The sequence below is a fragment of the Malurus melanocephalus genome, unplaced genomic scaffold, assembly GCF_030028575.1.
Source record: "Malurus melanocephalus ecotype Western Australia unplaced genomic scaffold, MMel_1.1 scaffold_895, whole genome shotgun sequence".
Lineage (NCBI taxonomy): Eukaryota > Metazoa > Chordata > Aves > Passeriformes > Maluridae > Malurus > Malurus melanocephalus.
Genome location: NW_026624127.1, coordinates 11,470 through 30,045, shown reverse-complemented (window position 1 = coordinate 30,045; position 18,576 = coordinate 11,470). Strand labels below are relative to the sequence as shown.

General features: G+C 42.5%; 1 protein-coding gene across 1 annotated transcript in view; it reads left to right on the top strand.

Moving 5' to 3' along the window:
- LOC130585462 (transmembrane protein 132B-like) overlaps positions 1 to 13,003 on the top strand; it is a gene marked incomplete at its 3' end in the record, with an annotated part of 85,839 nt that extends 72,836 nt beyond the window's left edge. The window contains exon 4 of the mRNA XM_057385962.1: positions 12,817 to 13,003. Within this exon, the coding sequence (XP_057241945.1) occupies positions 12,817 to 13,003 (187 nt within the window). The remainder of the gene's footprint in view (positions 1 to 12,816) is intronic.
- Between the last annotated feature and the right edge of the window lie 5,573 nt (positions 13,004 to 18,576).

Here is an 18,576-nt window from a genome sequence, read left to right as displayed (position 1 = left end):
TTTTGGACACATTTAGCAGTTTGCTGTTTTAATTAGAGCATTGTCCTCTCTTGGTTTGCAGATCTCCAAAGCAGCSTTGTGGCCTGCTGGGTTATTCACTAGAACTTGGTGTGATTGATCTTCTTGTAGCTCTTTCCTGTCATGATTCTTTCATTTCGGGAGCAGATTTGTGATCCTTTCATTTCTGGGAGCAGATTTCCAATTGGGCTTGGGCTGCTTGGTAAATAATGGAATGAAATTGTACTGAAATGATACTGAAATGAAATTATACTGAAATGGAGGAGGACACAGGCTTTGCCCAGGGCAGGATTTGTCTTTCCATGCCCCTGTGCCCACGGTGGGTCCTGGCCAGGGCTGTGCCAGGGGATTTGGGCTCTTGGTCTCTGTCTCCTGTTGGGCAACGTGGTCTGGGGCTGCTGGGGCTGATCTGGGATGGAGCTTTTGTGTCCCTGTGCAGCTCAGGGAGAGGATGGAGAGGTTTTTACCTCCCAGAACAAACAGGGCATTTTGGAGAGGTGCCATCAAATCCAGCAGTGCAGCTCACAGGGAATGATTTGTTTGGGGGAACAGAGAGATAAAGTCTGGGAGACAAAACAAAACAATGAGGAGAAAGAAATCCAAAAAAAAGAAACTTCTGCCTTAGGCTGGTCCCACAAAGTACTCAGTGTCCCCAGTCCCACGTGCAAACAGTTGTGCAAACCAGTGTTAAGGGCAGCTTAAAGCCAGCTTCACTTCAAGCACTGTGGAAGGGGAAAGGAACCTTTATCTTGTTTGTTCTGCTTTGTAGATCTCCTTGGAACACTTGTGTTTTAACTTTAGAATTGGAAATAGTTTTATTTTGCATTAAAGTAGCTCCTGCATGCACTCCCTGATGGTGAAAGGCTCTGGTGCTGAGGCAGTTTGGTGAACATGGGTGAGCAGGCAGCACTGGGGGCATGGAGGAGATGCTTGGGGAGCACCAGGGAGAATCCAGGTCAGCTGGGAGCAGTGATCCCTGATCCAGGGAGGGCTCTGTGCACGCCTTTTTGTTTCCCTTCTCTTTGATTCGGTCGCTTGGAGTTTTCCCTGTTTAATAAGTTACATATTCGAGGTTTATTGTGATGAAATCTGCCTTTATCAGAGCTACCAAGGCTTTTGGTCTTCTTTAGGGAGCTCATTATGGAGAAAAATCTTAGGCAGAGGATGTCAAAGCTCTGGCTGACCCAGGAGCTTATTATACCTGGTTTAAAAAAGGGAAAAAGTCCCAGCATGAGCTCTGGCTGGTTCTGCAGGGGCTGCACAGGTTCTGGAATTCCCTCCCAGCACAGAGGATGATCCTGGCTCTCTGAATTCCCTCCCAGCACAGAGGATGATCCTGGCTCTCTGAATTCCCTCCCAGCACAGAGGATGATCCTGGCTCTCTGAATTCCCTCCCAGCACAGAGGATGATCCTGGCTCTCTSSSCAKSMKCTCTCTGCTCATGGGGGCTTCATGTCCCCTCTCTCCAGGGGGAYCTTCCTTGTCCTTCCWGKGGGAAGAGCTGAACAGAGCTCCTTCCAAAACCTGGCAGTGAATCCTTGAGTAAATAAATCCTGAGCAAACATCAACACCTAATTTTCCCTCTGTGGGTGGAAGGTGAGAACAAGAGCGATGAAAGCTGAGAAACAAATGAATTTCATTCTTCCAACAGCATTATTTGCAAGGCTGTGGGATTTTTTGTACTCTGTCTCCCTGCCTGGTGCAGATTACATGGGAAACACAAGATGAGTGGTTGGGGACCATGCAGGAGGGTGCAGGATCTGCACAGCACTTCTGTGGGGCAATGTCCCAGCAATTCATTTACTCCAGGATTTATCAGGGCCTGTTCATTCCCATCAGCCTGTTTTATCCAGCAGCAAGTGCTGGGMTGCTCAGCCAGGGTGCCAGCTTTATTTTACAGTGGCTTTGTTACTCAAGTGTTTTCTRTCCCCTTCTACCATCAGGCTGCCCTCTGGATTATTTTATTCCCCCTCTTAATTGACATTCAATAGACAACTTCAAGTTGTCCTGGTGTTTAGCAAAGATAAATGATCTTGGAAATGGAATTTCCCAGTTCAGCTGACTGTCCAGGATAAAATTATAAACACGTGAGCTAAGATTAATAAAAGCCCCAAACTGCTGGGTGGATATTCCCATTACTGTGTACAAGCCAGACAACATCCTCCTCCACCAGTTTCCTGGTTTGATAAATGCCTTGAGCTGATTTAAAAATGTGGAGGTTATTTTTAACCATGGTAGCAGAGCCATCTGTATTGTATCTGATGAAGTTCTGTGATAGAGCAAATTGATTTATTCTATCTCCTTACAAGTTATACTAAGCTTTATGTTATAAATAAGTTGGTTTGAAGTACATGATGTCATTGAGCTTGAAAGTCTCCAGATAAATTTGTGCTTAAAGGGTTTGTGCCTTCTGTATGAATTTAAATTGGTGCAGATTGTTAAATCTCTTTTCTCTCTCTGTCTTGTGGACTGCAARCTCTCTGGGGTCACGACTGTGTCTGTAGCTGTGTTTGTGTGGAATACACATGGGCCCAAAACAGGGCTGCAGCTCTTCCACATCACAGCGAGAAAAATAAGAGCAATCAAAAAGCAGAACCGTGCATTGGATGGCAGGATTTTCAGCAGCACAAGGAGCAGGGTGCCTAAATCCTACCCTTTGTTGGGATAAAATCCAGGGAATTAATGAGGAGCTGGTTTCACTTGCAGCAGGAGCAGCCTGGCTGAAGCAGGGTTTGAGATGTGTGYTTGGTTTTGGGGTGACACACCCGGGACTCCTTCCCTGCTCTGAGTCCATGGGAAAGGTGCCACAGCCRTGGGAGGAGGGAATTAATCAAATCCTGCCAAGGATACACTAAATCCCATCTTAGCTGGCTGCTTACAGAGCCAGCAAAAACAAGGCAGAACTTCTGAAAGAGAAGCACTGAAATCCCTGTGCCTGTGGTTAAGGGCAGCTTTTGAGAGACCCATATTGGACATGAGATGATGCCTGATGAGCACCATGTACAGTGCAGATTTGGGTGTAATTAAAAAGAAAATGAGCAATGCTTTAATTGAGATGTGAAGATTAAAAGCTAAAAGCTCAATATCCCCTATTGCTTACTGTCAGATAGGAATTTACGTTGCATATGTGTAACAAGCCATTGCATTTTAAAAATGGAACCATAAAAAAAGTTGCTGTAATTTAAAAGCAGCCAATTTACCGGGAGTACAGTTTGCAGGATGTCACTTGCTAATCAGTCTGTTAAACATAATAGCCATTCTTGTCTGGAGGCAGTTAATCATGTTGTGAATGCACTTATCAGCACATATTAGAAATACAATACAAGACTTTCCAGCAGAGGAATGGATGCAATTACTGCAATCAGTATACATTTAGCTACGGTCTTATGTTTCTTTTCCCAGTCCTTTTTTTTCCCCCCTTCTTTTAAATAGTCCAGCAGTGATAGATTTTTCTTTTAGAAAAATATAAAGGACACACTTGAAAGTGTTGTTAAACTCCACAGAAGCACTCAAAGGCGACCTGCCCAACTCCATGAGAGGTGGATGCTGAACCTTTCCTGGAGCCAGCAGTGCTGGAAACTCTGCCTTTGAGTGTTGTGGGGATGATTTTTAGGCCCTTTGAGCATTTCCCCTGACGGTGTCTGTGGTGGCATTCATGAGGTGCTGGGGAGCTGAAGTTGCTGCATTTGAATTACACTAAAGGAGCTCAGCGTATGGATGAACTCTCTTTTCCAGTTTTGGTTTTTTTTTCTGTGCTTCTCTACATCTAAATCAATAGAGATGAGGGATCTCAAAGTTTTTGAAAGGCGATATTGAAAAAGCATGAAAGCTAATTGCTTCCAGCATGACTACCCACCAGCCACGGGTGTAAATACAGCTGGCCAAAGAATGCCAGGACTCGACAAAATCTCAGGATTTCAGCTGARCCATTTTCCAGGGCTGAGCATATTCTTGTATGGGGAGGAAGGGAGTTGGGAGGGGGCGGGAGAAGGGAAGAGATTATGAAATCCTGAAGAGATTCAGAAAAGAGGAGAATGATTTTGTGCATTCTGCTTTACTTTAACTCCTAATGTTAGGGGTATTTTGTGTAGTTTTACATGATTTGCAGCACTTAYAGGAGCCTACCTTCTTTTTGTAGAAATCCTTTTCTCTGTCTCCTTGTTCTTTGTGACAGCCGGTATTTTTGCTTGGGGAACATTTTTGGTGGTAGCAAGGAAAAAGAAAAAGCAAATCTGTGCCCAAATTGTGGCTATTACAGTGGGTAATGAAGGAATCAGTATGACACCATACTCACCACACCAGTTTTTTTGTTGTGTTTGGGTCATTTTACCCTTTAGGGTCATTGCTCAGACTCCCTGAGGAAAAATGGGATGGAAATGTCCTCGATGGAATGTCCTTGGTGTGGAATGTCCTTGGTGTGACTTTTCCCAACTTGGAGGTGTCTGGTCATCTCAGACACTCAGCCCACTCCACCTCAGTCATTCAAGGCTTCATTGCTGAGGAAATTCTCTGAAATTAAGCTTTGGGGTCACGTTTGGGCCCTTACCATAGAAACAATGGGATGGGACAGGCTGGAGCACTTCTCCCCATTCCCTTTCTAATTTTTTTTTTTTTTCAGAGCCCGAGTGAATGAACCTCCCTGGTTATTCCCTTGTGCTCAGGGTGTGCCCTTGGCTTTGAGCAATGTCCCTGCAGCCCCCTTGAGCTGTCACTGCTTTGGGAAATCATTGTTCTGAGCGTGGCAAAGTCGTGACTGCCCTTTGGAAAGGTGACCTGGAGATGTTAGGAGGTGACTGTGGTGTTGACCTTACTCTCATGCCATTAAAAAATAATTGTGGGATGGTTTTTAAAAAGGAGAAATATTAAATCCACCCCTCTGTGTTTTGTTATTTGGAGTTATCTTTGTGTGTGTAGGGAAATTTGGATTCATTTTTAGGACAAAAATGGTCTTTTAATGGGGGTGACTCACATTAGAACTCYTTGTTTATCTCCTGCTCTTAGTTTTGGTGTGAAGAGCATGACTTTATCTCAACTAGCAAAGGGTGGAGACACACAGGCTCACTGCAGATGGCTCTTTCTGTTCCTACTCTGAATGCAGACCCTGAGCCACCCTGTGTTTGCTCAGCTGGGTGAATCAATCTAGTTTATTAATTAAAACATGGGAAACTGATGTTTCTGTGCCAGTTTTGCTTTCATGTTTTCACTGCCTGTTCAGTGGGTACCAACAGCGAGAGGAAGAGCTGAACTCCTTTGTAAAACATAATTATCAGCCTTTAAAATCAAACCRTTTTGTGCTCCCCATGTGTCCCTCAGGAAAGTGGGGAGAGGGGAGGTCCAGTTTGTGTTCATGTTAATGGGCTGCCCTGCTCCCTGCCCTGCTGCTTTGAGGATGTTTTGTGGCTGTTTATTGCTCAGCACCAGTGAGAATTAGCCACAGGACAGCCAGCACACTCCCTCTCCATCTGAGAGTGCCTTGGATTCAAAGAAAGCCAGCTCCAGGTCATTAATGCTTAGACTTGTGTGGGTCTGAAGAGAATGTAGGAGGAGTGCCCCTATTCTGATTTTTTCTTTAATTATTTCATGCAGGTGGCATTGCAGACCCCTATGAGTTCTGTGCAGTATCAGTAAGCTGTAGAAAGAAAAATATGGATTGGTTTTTAATTTCTCATTCTCTTTWCTATCTGGCATTCTGTTATTTCATCATTTACAATCCTTAGTCTGCCYGTTAAGCACAGGATTAAGGTCAAAAAGTGTTGAATTAAGACTGTTTGAATCCTCAAGGGGAGAGCCCCATTTGTCACTATTTCACGGATCCTCCAGCACTTTAGGTGTATTCGTGTCTCAGTCTGCAGCTTCTCTCCCTTTTCCTTTCATTCATAAGTTCAGTGCGTGGGGAATTTGCATCTCTGGATCCCCTCTGGGTGATTTTTCTCCCCAGGGAGATTCAGCTGTCAGCCTCAATTGTAATTCTGAAATGAAAACAGCAACTGGATTGCAAGGAACTCCCTCCCAGTTCTAGCAGTGTTTTCCTTTCCTCATGGGGTTGGTGCATACAGAAAAGTCTGATCACCTCATGCTAATGTCATAAAAATCAGTGTTTAAAATGTCAGGGGCTCTTGCTGCTGGAGATGTGGGCTGAGCTGTTGGGGGTCTAAGGTTCCTCATCTCTGAGGGGGAAGGTGAGGAAGATCTGTGAGTATTTGTAAATATAAAATTCTAGAGCCTTCTGTGATTGTGTCTGTTCAGGAGCTGCCATGGAGGATCCCTCCTCCCGAGGCTCACAATAAATCTGGGAGAGGTACAGATAAATTAAACTGTTCTGTGTGTCCCAGTTAAGTTCCCCGTGCCCTGGATCACCGTGGCTCCCTGAGCTCTGCTCTGTTTCTCTGTAAAGCCTTTGCAGACTCTGCACAGGGACAATCTCTGTTTGTGAGCTCCTGACTGCAAACAGCTTCTTATGCCACTGAATTCATTATCTAGAATTTCCAGTCACTTATTTAAACATTCATCTTATTTAAACATTCATCTCTTCTTTATGAAATACTTCAGCTGCTTTCACAGCAATGTTGAAAACAGAGCATGTGATTATGGCATGTGAAAATGTAAGAATTTCTGAATAGTTAAAGAAAAATTCTAAGCATCATTTGGGCTGTTGATATTTATTAACTGGATAGGTTTCAGCATAAGTCTTTCATCCTAAAATCATTCTTATTTTTTAAACAACAATAGCTCCCTGTTTRCATCCAACATCAGCCAAACCCTGGCCCCAGTTTCTTACTTTGGATGTGTTKGTTTTATTCCCCAAGAAGACACTTCCTCCTGACAGAGAATCTTTATTTTAAGAAATACCCAACACAGCAATAAAGAAGTTCTAAATAGTAGCCAGAAAAATATTCCAGTGCAATCAAAATGCTTTTTTAAGCCCCAAAAAATTGCATGCTGTTCCAAGAGGGGTGAATAATGACAGAGGTACCAATGGGGTCCCTGTGCCCAGCACTGTTACCAGTGGAGCTCACCAATTAAACCCAGTCCTACAAGTTGTTTTGTTAAAGGTTGACTAAAAGAGTATCTAAGGACTCTTTTACCAGAAGCATTTCTGTGCACTGTCACAAGGGTGCAAGCRAATAAAAATAATTGAAGCAATTGTCTCGGTTGTCTCCAGGGTTGTCATGATGATGTTGATAAAATCAAATAAAGTGGAAGTTATTGCACATTGTTAGTGAGCAGCACAGTTGTGAATTGGCAGTGGAAGAAGCTGAAGAGCTTAAAAGGTTTGCTCATTATCTAGATTTATTGTTTTCAGTTGTGGGAAAATGTTGGCTAAGCAAAAATAACATAATAATACCTGGTCTTGGTGGTGTGCTTTGAACAAAAATATTTTCTTGTTGTTTTTATGGCTTTTACTGGATTATTAAAGCATGCTGTGTCAATCCATACATCCTTAATGGATTTAGCAGCTTGGGTTTATCCTCTGTAGCCATTTTCTTTGTCCATGCATCTGTGAAGAGCACGAATTTTTATGGCAGTGAAAGAAAACCAAGATCAGGCACAGAAAATATGGACAACAAAGCAAATTCTCTGTGATACAGCAGAGTGAATGGTAAATTGTGGTTTTGAAATGCATCATGAGAGGAAACCAAGTAAACTTCCTCCATCCCTGCACAGTTRATTTCTGTTGGGGTTAAGGAAAAACCTTATAGGATGTGCTTCTGTTAGATCCTGTTTGCCACAGGCACGGGGGGCAGAGCTCACAGGAGCACTCAGGACACGTAGGTGCCTTGCCCTGGCTTCGGGGATGTTCATTCTCATCTGCTGGGCTCCATCCCAACTTTGGGGACACTCATCCCCATCTGCTGGGCTTTGGGGATACTCATCCTCATCTCTGGCTTTGGGGACACTCATCTCCATCTGCTGGGCTCCATCCCAGCTTTGGGGTCACTCATCCCCATCCTCTGGGCTCCATCCCAGGGCCCTTCCTGGGCAGGAGAATGGGGTGAGCTGAGCTCCCACCCAGCTCTGTGTCCTGCCAGCCTCAGCACAATGAGCCACGCTGGGTTTGGGTTTGCCATCCTTTCTCAAGTCAAACCCTGTCCAACACGAGCTGCTTTCTCAGGGAGGTGCTGTTGGGGTGTCTCAGCTGTGGGGCACCCCCGGGTGTTCAGTTCCCATTCAGGGGTGCCCCAAGCAGGAGGRCAGTGCTCAGCAAGGCAGAAGGGCTGTCAGTATGCAAATCTTCATAATTCACTAACTGCATGCTCCCCTTTGGAAGGTATTTGCTTTCATTTCCTCCTTCTGAGGCTGCTAGGATCTTAATTTCCTCAGGGGGAGAAGGTCAGGACCTTTAATCTGGATCTTCTCCCTCAGAGGTCCAGGCCATCTGCTGCTTCTTTTAACTTCAGCAGGAAATTAGGGTCTTGAGCATTTCCAATCTGATTTTGAAAAGCCTCCTCTTGTCTGTGTTTGCTCTTCAGTAAACCATACTTAGAAAATTAATCCTCTTGAGATCAAAGGAGTGAGACCTTTTTTACTGAAATATTTTATAAACTAATGTACCTTGGTAATGTAAGGTCACTGAATTCTTATTGAATTTSGTTACAATTGGTCAGAGTAAGAACTGGCCATTATTAACCTTGAAAAGACTCTCAAGCAACATGATACCACCCATTAAATTATTTTCCAGCACTTCATGACTGCTTCATTTTTAGGATGCTGTTTACACTGCTGTGGGCCTCGTAAACAAATTGCCATTTACTGCAAACATTATTTTATGAGTGAATGGAACTCCTGATTTCCTGGAACAGCACTGCAGCAATAGAAGGGTCTGACTTTATCGCTCCTTCTGTAGCTCTCCTGCTCTGCCCCAGCCCTTCACAGTGCAAATCTTCCTGAAMAGCCAATAATAGGCACTTGTTTATTTGAGGTGAATAAAAACCAGTTGTGCTGCTGCTGTAACATCAGTCACTGAGTGCCATTCCAGGGTTTAATTCAATAACTCCATGTTTGGATTGGATTTATTCAGTTATTATTTCAGTATCAGGTGATTTCGTGGTACTGGTTACAGCTTCTCACACCAGAGCTCTGCTGGCCCTTCACACAGATTGGGTATTTGTGAAAACAAATTGTGCAGCTCCATGAAAACTGTGTACACTGCCCATGTGGAGTGTCTGTTGGGAAAGTTCTGGGATCAGCAACTCTTTCCTGTTCTGTTAACTCCTTATTCTGGAGTTGGTTGGAGCTAAAGCTGGATTTATTTGGAATGGATTGCCCATTGTGTGCCCAAACTGGTCCAGACTGGGATCACACCCAGCTGCTGGTGTGGGATGAGGGCTGGGGGTGTCACAAAACTCTTGTGGGCCTGGTTTAGATAGATTAGACAGATACAAGGCCAGACAATGGGAGATTGGAGAAAAATCTCAAAGATTTGGGGGTTCTTCCAGTCCCCAATCCAGCAGAATTGTGAGAGTAYGCAAATAGGATGATAAATCACCATTTGAAGAAGAGGACCTACTTACAGGAGTTTGTGAGAGGAAATAAATCCAAAAAGACCCATGGGRTTTTTTTTTTCTCCTCTCACCAGAGAGAAAAATGTGTAATGAATGTCTCATGTCTGAAACACTGGGCTGGATTCATCAAAGGGAGTTAGTAATTACCAAATTGAGAGAATCATGAAGCGCTTTTCTAAATTTGAAAGGCTCATCAAGAATAGATCAGGAGCAGGCAAAATTAATAGTTATGAACTCATTTCCATAGAAATGGACTTATTAGCAAGCATGCCAGCTGCCTAAAATTATAAGGTCTTTTCCTTGTGCTTGCAGGAAATAATCTTTTTTTATAAAAGTAATTTTGACTTTTTATTTTTTATTGCTTCTCTAAACTAGAGTTTGGCAAAATCCTAAACCGGGAAAAAACTTCACTGGACAATAGAAATATTTAACTGAAAATAGAGAAAAGATATGGAAAGGAGAATTGATTTATAGTCCTTGGATTCCATCAGCCTCTCCCCAAGAGCGTAAACCTATTTAAGAGAAAAATGAAATAAGTCTCCAGGAAAAGCTGAAAAATCTTGATGGGATAAAGTTTGGTTTAACGGGATTTAATGGCCGATAACAGCGTGAGTTACAGYCCTCGTCTGCTCTGCTCGTGGGTTTTCCTGTTGATAGCACTTTGTCTTCACCAGGCAGCTGCAGATCCACGGTGGCTACAGAGCCCGAGGTTGTGACCCCCAGTTAAAATCAGAATAAAAGCAGAGGATCTGCCAGGGCAGGGTGCAACACCTGCTTTAAAAAGGGTTASGGGGATGTGTCACACAGCCAGCAGAGAGACATGTAAATACAGGTGTTGGGATGTGCATTTATCAGCTAATGGAGCTGACATCAGTAAATGCTGACATTTGAGCTCTTGATTATGGTTTAATTTATCTCTGGTTTTACTTAGCAGCCTCCATCAGTTTCTCTGGAGAAAGGCAGTGGTGTCCCACATGGGATGGGTAATAAATGATGAGAATTACGAGTGTAACGCCAGCATTTCTGCTGGGAAACCTCTGCAGGGGAAAAGGAGCAGCAGGCAAACAGTGAGAATTGGTCTGAGCACGAGAGAAATGCACTTTTCAGGTTTCATCTGGAGTTTGTGGCAGTTGTAACCAGGGCTTAGAACAAAGAGGGTGAATTCATCCATGGGGTGTTCAGTGTCCCACATTCCATAACAGCGACACAGCTCCCGGGATGGATCACTAAAGAGCACAAAGGAACACCATGATTTAGGGGAAATGCATTTACCTGCTGTTCAGAGGAAACTGAAAACCTGCTGGTGAACAAAGGAAACTGAAAACCTGCTGGTGAACAGCAGTGCACAAAGCTGAAGCCTGGTTTGCTCAGGCTGTGCCCTCAGCGGGGTTTAGCAAAGCAGGGGAGATGCTGTTGGTGAAACGTGGCTGGAGACAGCAAAGCCAACCCTCCCAGGACGAGTCCAAGAGAGCAGGGAAAGCTTCTCTCATCAACATTATCGTGCCATGCCACACTGCTGGCTCTGAGGCAAATTTCATGTTTTTCCAGGGAATAATAAGGATTCTCCTTGGAACCAGGATTGAGGCCTGAGAGGAGAGCTTTGCTTTAATTCACCTGTTCCTTTAGCTGGATCTGAGGAAGGTTTATAGATATAAACCCAATGCTGTGGTTTCTTTCTGGATGTGCAAAAAGAAAAGCAGGAAAGGAATAATCAAAGGCATGGTGGCCTGAACCAAAGAATCAGTGAGTGGGACCTGTGGAAAATGGATTTGTCACTGCAGACTCACCTGACATTCTTTAATTGGTGTATCTGTTCCAAAATCCTCCACTGCTGGTTTTGTTCTCAATTTGAAACCACCCGTGAGTGTTTTTGCAACTCTTGACTTGAACAGACTGAAATAAAATTGCAGATCTGAACACACCTTGACAGGCTCAATATCTAAATCCACAGTTAGTGAAACACTCAGATCTAAATTTGATTTCTGTGTTGTGAGTAAATTAATTTTATGTCATTTAGGTAAAACAAACTGCTGGAGGTGATACACAGAAAACTATGAAATTGTGAAATTGAGTTGGTGCCCAAAGTTTTTAACAGAAATGGTTTAATCACATCCCTATTATTGTGTAATAAAATTTATCTTAAGAGGTTTTTGCTGGTTGTCTTGGTTGGCCACACCAAAGATGCCTTGATAGCTTCCAGTTTTTCCTAGAGGTGGATATTATCTTCTGTCAGCATGGAAAATATTTATCCTCCAGGCATYGAAACATATGTTAGTGTTGTTTGTTGTCAGAGAGAAAACACAAAAATCAATAATTCCTGCTCAGATTTTTTTTTTTTTCCATTACAATGCTCCTCCAAAAACATATGGCAATCCCAGATTCTGCYTCTGTGCATTTGCTTTGTAAATATTTTGCATTATTTGTAAAACAACTCAATTTTTGTGGAAGTTTGGGATGAGCAAAGGTCTGTTCTCCAAACAGATCCCTGCTCTGGATACTCCGAGTTGGTTAAATGTTGGTGTTYGCTTCTCTGTAACACAGAAATAAGATCTGTTTTTCTAACCTGAGRATTAATTATTAATATTTACATGGTTTTGGACCTGAGGAAAGTGCTAAGAGCTGTCATTAAGAAAGGAACAGAAGTAATTCTYGGATTCAGTTCTCAATGCTGGGCATTTACATCTATTTCTTTACTTTTAMACTTTTATTTCCAGATGAGAAATGCATGATTGCCATATAATTACAAGTCTGCACCACTGACGAGGAGACTGTTGTCATGAATTGAAAATAGGGATAATCTACCCCTCATTTATTGTCATGTATAATTTCCACAAATCCATTTTTTCCCTGAGATAAAGACRAGTTTGGGTTTGAAAGACTTTTTCTCCCCCCACAAGAGCTCATTTTTGGTACAACATGAGGAATGGCCAAGCATTCTGTTGTTTTGCAGCATCAAAATGATAATAATGGTATATAATAAATAATTTAGCAACATCTGTGCAGTGCTTTTCCCAGGGTTTGTGGCTTATTCTGTAGGTTCATTGTGATTATGGAGAATGAATTCCTGAGTTTAATGGGAAAAGTGCCTCCATTTTGGGAAAAAAGAAGATACAGTTTCACCTTATTCAGAAAGTTCWGCAGTTGCCCAGCGTGCAGTTTTATTAATTTATTTCTGTCAGCGTCTCAGTGGTTGAATTTAATGTCAAATCTTCTGGTGAGCAGGAAAGAGAAATGAAAACTCATTTTGTTATTAACATCCTAACGACGTTGTGGGGAATTCTGTCCTGTCCTCCAGAGCAAACACGACCTCCTAYGAGATCCTGCAGATGGATTTTGAGATCGACAACGCCAGCAGCGTGGCAGGGGCCCAGCAGATCACCTGGCAGGTGGAATATCCRCGGGATGACTCGGTCAGCGAGCTGGTGGTGTCTGAAATCTTCGTCAGCCGCACCATGTTCGTGGGAATCGTTCCTCTGGCCATGGTAAGAACCACCCCGCTCCCTTTCCTGAATATTCCCAATGATCCTCGTTAGTATTCCAGGGAATGGGAGCCTTTTTATTACAGGCTGCTTCCTGTGCACCTGCTGCAAGTGATTGAAATGCAAAAAAAAATACATTTCAATAATATTTTATTTACCTGATGCGCCGKAATGGCTCCTCGGAAACCGTTTGGGTTCTTTTGTGAGAATCCTTTCCCRTTTGTGGGTTATTGGCCTGGTAGATGGAAATGGCTCCTCTGGAATCATTGAATTCTGCTGAATGAATGGCACTGCCATGCCTGTGCTCTGAGGGTGAATGCTCTAATTAGCGGGGACGTTTCAAATTAAATAAATTAGCATTGCATGTGTGGCAAATGTCATTGCTAAACCAAACACCGGACTGTTCGCTGCTTCACTTTTCCCCAAAAGACCCAAAATAGCCCGTGAGCTGCAGTGTCCATTTAATCAAAAGTCTGGTTTGAGTTACACAGGAAGGACAAAATGTTTTCTGGAGATGTAGGTGGCCAGCAGGTTTAAGATGTAYGTGTGCAGAAAGCTTGAAGCTGATAATATATAATAWAATAATGATAATTTATTTAAAAATGCAAATATCTCCTGGTAAAACCAGAGGCACCTTTTCTAGGAGGGACCTCTGACCTGTGTTTGGTCCTCATGGACTTTTCAGTAGCAGAGTTTTACACATGAACAGGGATTTCAGTGAGGAAATTCCAGTGTAAAAGCAGAGGAACAGCCAGAGAGTCTGGATGTTGCACCACCTCCCTCAGAAACACCAACCCTTTTTCACTCCTTCCTCATGAACATTTGCTCTTCCTTTCTGAGTTGGGCTGTGCTGGTTTTCTTTCCATTACACCATAAAACCAGCAAATATTGCTGTTTTCCTCTGCATGGCTGCTGGCATGACCAGAAGCAAGGAAAGATGCTTGTAATGGAAACAAGGCCCCAAATAATTTTAATTTCCACTTCTTACTGCCAAAGGCTGCACTTCTTGGCAGCCCAGAGATAGGGAAGAAATTATGTGCTGGAAAGTCAATAGAGAATTTTCTTCTATTCCCTTTTTTTTTGGAAGCATGTAGGAGATGAAACAAAACTCCAATTGTGTGGATGGAATATTATCAAGCAATAATGGTGAATCAGATATAAAAATGACAGAAATTGGTGCAGGAACATCTTGCACAAAGCACTGTGGTTCCAGGTGAAGAACAAGGAGTTTGTGCTCCATGGAAATAAAGGAAAAGCAAATCCAGGGCACAATCCCACGTTGGGTGTTGGATCTGAGCTGTGTCAGGGTTTTTCCCTGTCAGGGTTCTTCCTTCTCTCTGTCAGGGTTTTTCCTTCATCCCCTTGCAGTTTTGGCAGCTCTTGGCCCCTCCAGGTCTTTCTAAATGTTCTTGGACAAATTCTGAGCCTGGTTTGGTTTGACTTTGTTCAACTTTCAAGTGTTTCTTGAAAGAAATGCACTTTCAGTGAACTGGAACACGTAAAAGACGAGAAGATTCAACGTCCTGTAGCTGCCAAAGTATTTTCTGCTGAAAAAGCTGAAAGGGATTGGATGAGCYTGCTTACACCGGGGAAATAAATAAATGCTAATTCCTAAAACTCCATGCAAATTAACAAATGAGCTTTTCCTTAAGTACTCTATTATTATTTAGTATTTATCTGGTGTTGTATATTTTCAGAACACTTYGCAGACATTAATTAATCAGACATGAATAAACTAAGCTTGATGAGAATAGAAAATTAAATGGAAATTAAGTCACTTTTATTTAGTCTTACTTGTTTCTGAATTATTTCTGTGTCCCTTTTTATATTCTTAAAGGTACTTTAAAAAACACTTTAAAACTCTCACAGTGCTATTGCTTATTATCTCTAAAAACTATTTTGGTTAGAAAAGAGGTAGAATTTATACCTTTAAGAATGAATGACAGCAGGGATGAGTGGCTTTGAAGATGGTAAATGCYGTTTTGTCACCTAAACTCTGCATAACTCTTTAGGCCGATTGAATTCAGGTAAAAAAGCCTGGATGGAGGATTACTGAGAAGCTGGAATATTTGACTCCTGGAGGTTTTTTAGAGGAGAGTGGAAGGAATATTTTGTTTTATCTAAGTTTGTTGTCATAGCCTTTTGAGATGAAAAGTTGTTGAGAGGTTTTAGCTGTAGAAATGGGTTGGAGAGCTGCTGAGGAGGGAGAGAGCTCTTTTTGGTTCTTCTGTTACATTCCTGAATATCAGGGGAAGAATCTTCCTTTTCTCTTACAATGCTGACTCTGTTTTTTGATCGGTGATTATTTGAAAATAAGGTTTATGGCATTAAAATAGGAYGAGAGTTGTGAATCTGGTTGATGTCTGCTGCAGCAGAAGGTGTGTTTTAGACACCCAGAAGGTCCATCACAACATTCTAAAGTTGGATCTAAACTCGACACCTTGATTGGTTATTTGATATAAAAATGTTGTGATATAATCATCTTGCGAAGTGGAAATGAATGYCCTGCTAATTACACAAACTGATAGCACAGATAAATCTGTTCCATCCAGGGATGATATTTTTTCTGTAATTCTCAGTTACTGCTCCTGATCTAAGCAGACAATCTGCAGTTCCCGTGGTTGTGGAAAGTTGCTGGTAGCAAGGTCATCAGTAGAGTCTGGCACTCCTGGGATGCAAGAAACAAACASTTCCCCAGCTTTGAGCCTGTCATCCAGGTTTCTGTCACAAACAAATGGGAGTTGATTAATCTGTTATCTAACTAACAGTTGGCAAAAATATAAAGAAAATGAGTAAAAAAWWAAAATCCAGGTCTTTAGAGAGTTTCTAGGCAACCAAGAACTTAGTCAAAGTAAAGAATTAGACATTGGAGAGATGTATTTTAACTGGTTTTTTTTGTAAGAAAGCTCCAGCTGAGGCTGAAGGCTTGAGGAAAAATAGATTTGATAATAAATATCTGCAACATCTTCTTATCTGGGGAAGTGATGGCTTGGTCTGGCACTGGCAGCACTGGTCTTTTCGATGTACACGCTGCAAATCCTTTCTCATGTAGTGATGGAATTGTAAATCCCAGATTTCATTATCCTAAAACATCCTTCAAATGCAACCATCAATATTTCCCCAGGACTCTCTGCCCCTCAGCCCGAAACATTCCTGTATTTCCTACAAGTGTTTGAACTCAGGAATCTTGTTTCCTCTCCCAAAAAAGTGAACTGTAGGTTGTTTAAAGGTTTCCTGATGCTGTGAGTCCCTTCCAGAGATGCCTGAGTTTGCTCTGGTGAGGTTTATTTTCAGTGGGAGGATGGATGATGATACAGCTGGTGTCTGCCAGCAAACACAGGGACAAGAACACCCAGAATTGTCCTGAAAGGTGCCCATTTCTGAAAGGGGGGTGCTCAGTGTGACACTTGGCTGATTTCRTTGAGAAAAAACCTTTAAGGGGTTTCTTTGTGCTACAGAAATCACGGTTTGCTAATGGAACTTGTATTCAGACACCAATTAAAGGAGCACACTCAGTGCAAGGTGGAAGCTGAGTTGAAAAGCAGCTTTCCTTCACCTTCAGCTGAAAATGTCAGGYTTTAGCAGATTTTTTCTTTGCTTGCTCTGGGGTCAGGTAGAAAAAAACCAAAACCACTCAATACTGAACTAGAAAAAAACCCAGGATAGGATCAATCATTTCTAGCAAACCCAGATGATTTACATATTTTTTAGAAGTTGGTTAAATGCATTTATGTGCAAAATTGTCCCCTCTGTGTTTATCCATTGCACTTAATGCATATTTCTAAGTTGAAATAATTTTGACCTTTGGCCTTGCAGTTCCCTTTTAACAGTGCCTTTCTGCTGTACTTTGCATGCAAAGGAACCTGCCCAGAATGGGATTTTGTCATTCCCAATATTCACCACTTCATAAAAAAAAAATTAAATGTAAATTCAATATAGAGTAGATCTTCATCCCAGAAATATTAGGGATTATCAGCGTTGTTTTTAAATAAAACTGGAATCTACGGCTCCCAGATCACAGATTTCAGTGTGAATTTTAACACTGATTAATGGCAGCAGGATTGAAACCTTGGGCTTTCCTACAATCCCACATTGGAAGGATTGATTTTAAACTCAGAGCAAATTAACTACTGTGGAGAGAGTACAGAATAGGAAAAAAGAGATTCTTCTTTGGTAGTGCTTTATTTCCCATGCCCAYAGTGAGTGTTTTATGCCCCTGTAGCAGAGATAAGATCTCGTGTGCAATTATTACCATCTCCAAATTAATTGTCATAGAGAATTAAATGGTTTTGTTTTGTCAGGCTGCTCTGAAAACCACAGGGTGAATTTTATGGAGAAAGATGAGATTTTAAAAGATTTCTTGGAGCACATCAGCCAAAACACAAAGCACTGAAGGTTTTATTAAGCTTGAGCAGGAGAAGTCTTTATCTGTGAAAGGGTGGAAGAGGAATGTGTGTGGAGCAGATGTTGTGGGGAATGTCCACATGTGCTTGGTGTGCCTGGGGGATTTCATGGTGAGCAGACACTTGGAAAAGCCTCTTTGGAGTGATCAAAGCTGTTTAACAGCAGAAAAACGTATTTCCTCGTAGAACTGTGGTGTTTGATTAAATCATAGAGAAATAGAATGGATTGAATTGGGAGGGAACTTGAAGATACTCAGTGCCACCCTTGCCATGGCAGGGACACCTTCCACCACCCCAGGGTGCTCCAAACCCCAATGTCCAGCCTGGCCTTGAGCACTCCAGGGATCCAGGGGCAGCCACAGCTTCTCTGGGCACCCTGTGCCAGGGAGGAATCCCTTCCTCATTTCTCATTCTGCCATCACTCAGTGGGATCCATTCCTGTGTCCTGTCCCTCCATCCCTTGKCCCCAGTCCCTCTCCAGCTCTCCTGGAGCCCCTTTAGGCCCCAAAAGGGGCTCTGAGCTGTCCCTGGATCCTTCTCCTCTCCAGATGAGCACCCCCAGCTCTCCCAGCAGCTCCGTGTTCTCCTCTGGGCTCTCTCCAGCAGCTCCAGTCCTTGTGCTGTTGGTCCTTGTGCTGTTGGGATCTCAGGAGAGCAGAGCAGAGATGCACAATTATCCCCCCTGACCTGCTGCCCACACTGCTGTGGATGCAGCCCAGCATSTACCCAATAACTCACAAATATTTTATTTTGGGAGAGAAAAGCGCTTTTTTTTTTTTTTCCTGAAGTGAAAATGTCCCGTTCTGAATGTGGCAGAGTAGAAGCATTTTGGTAATGTCAGCGTTCTTCCAAAAATGAAATTCCAGACAAATCGCCTCAATTTCATCAAGTGTTTCATTTTTAACTGGACTGTGTTTTCCAAAGGATATCACATTTTTCCTCTTTCAGTCTAATTCTGGGCATCCGAAGTAGGTTTTGGAATGGCTCAATGTGAACCATTATCCCTTTTTTTCCTCCTCTCAGTTAAACATCCTCTACCATTTAATTTTGAGAATGAGAAAGAAAGGAAGAAACGAAAGGAAAATTTGCTATTGGTAGGACAAAAATAATGGCATTTTGAATGTTTCCATGAAAGCAATGTGACATGACAAATTTTAAGGAGCTCTGTGAATA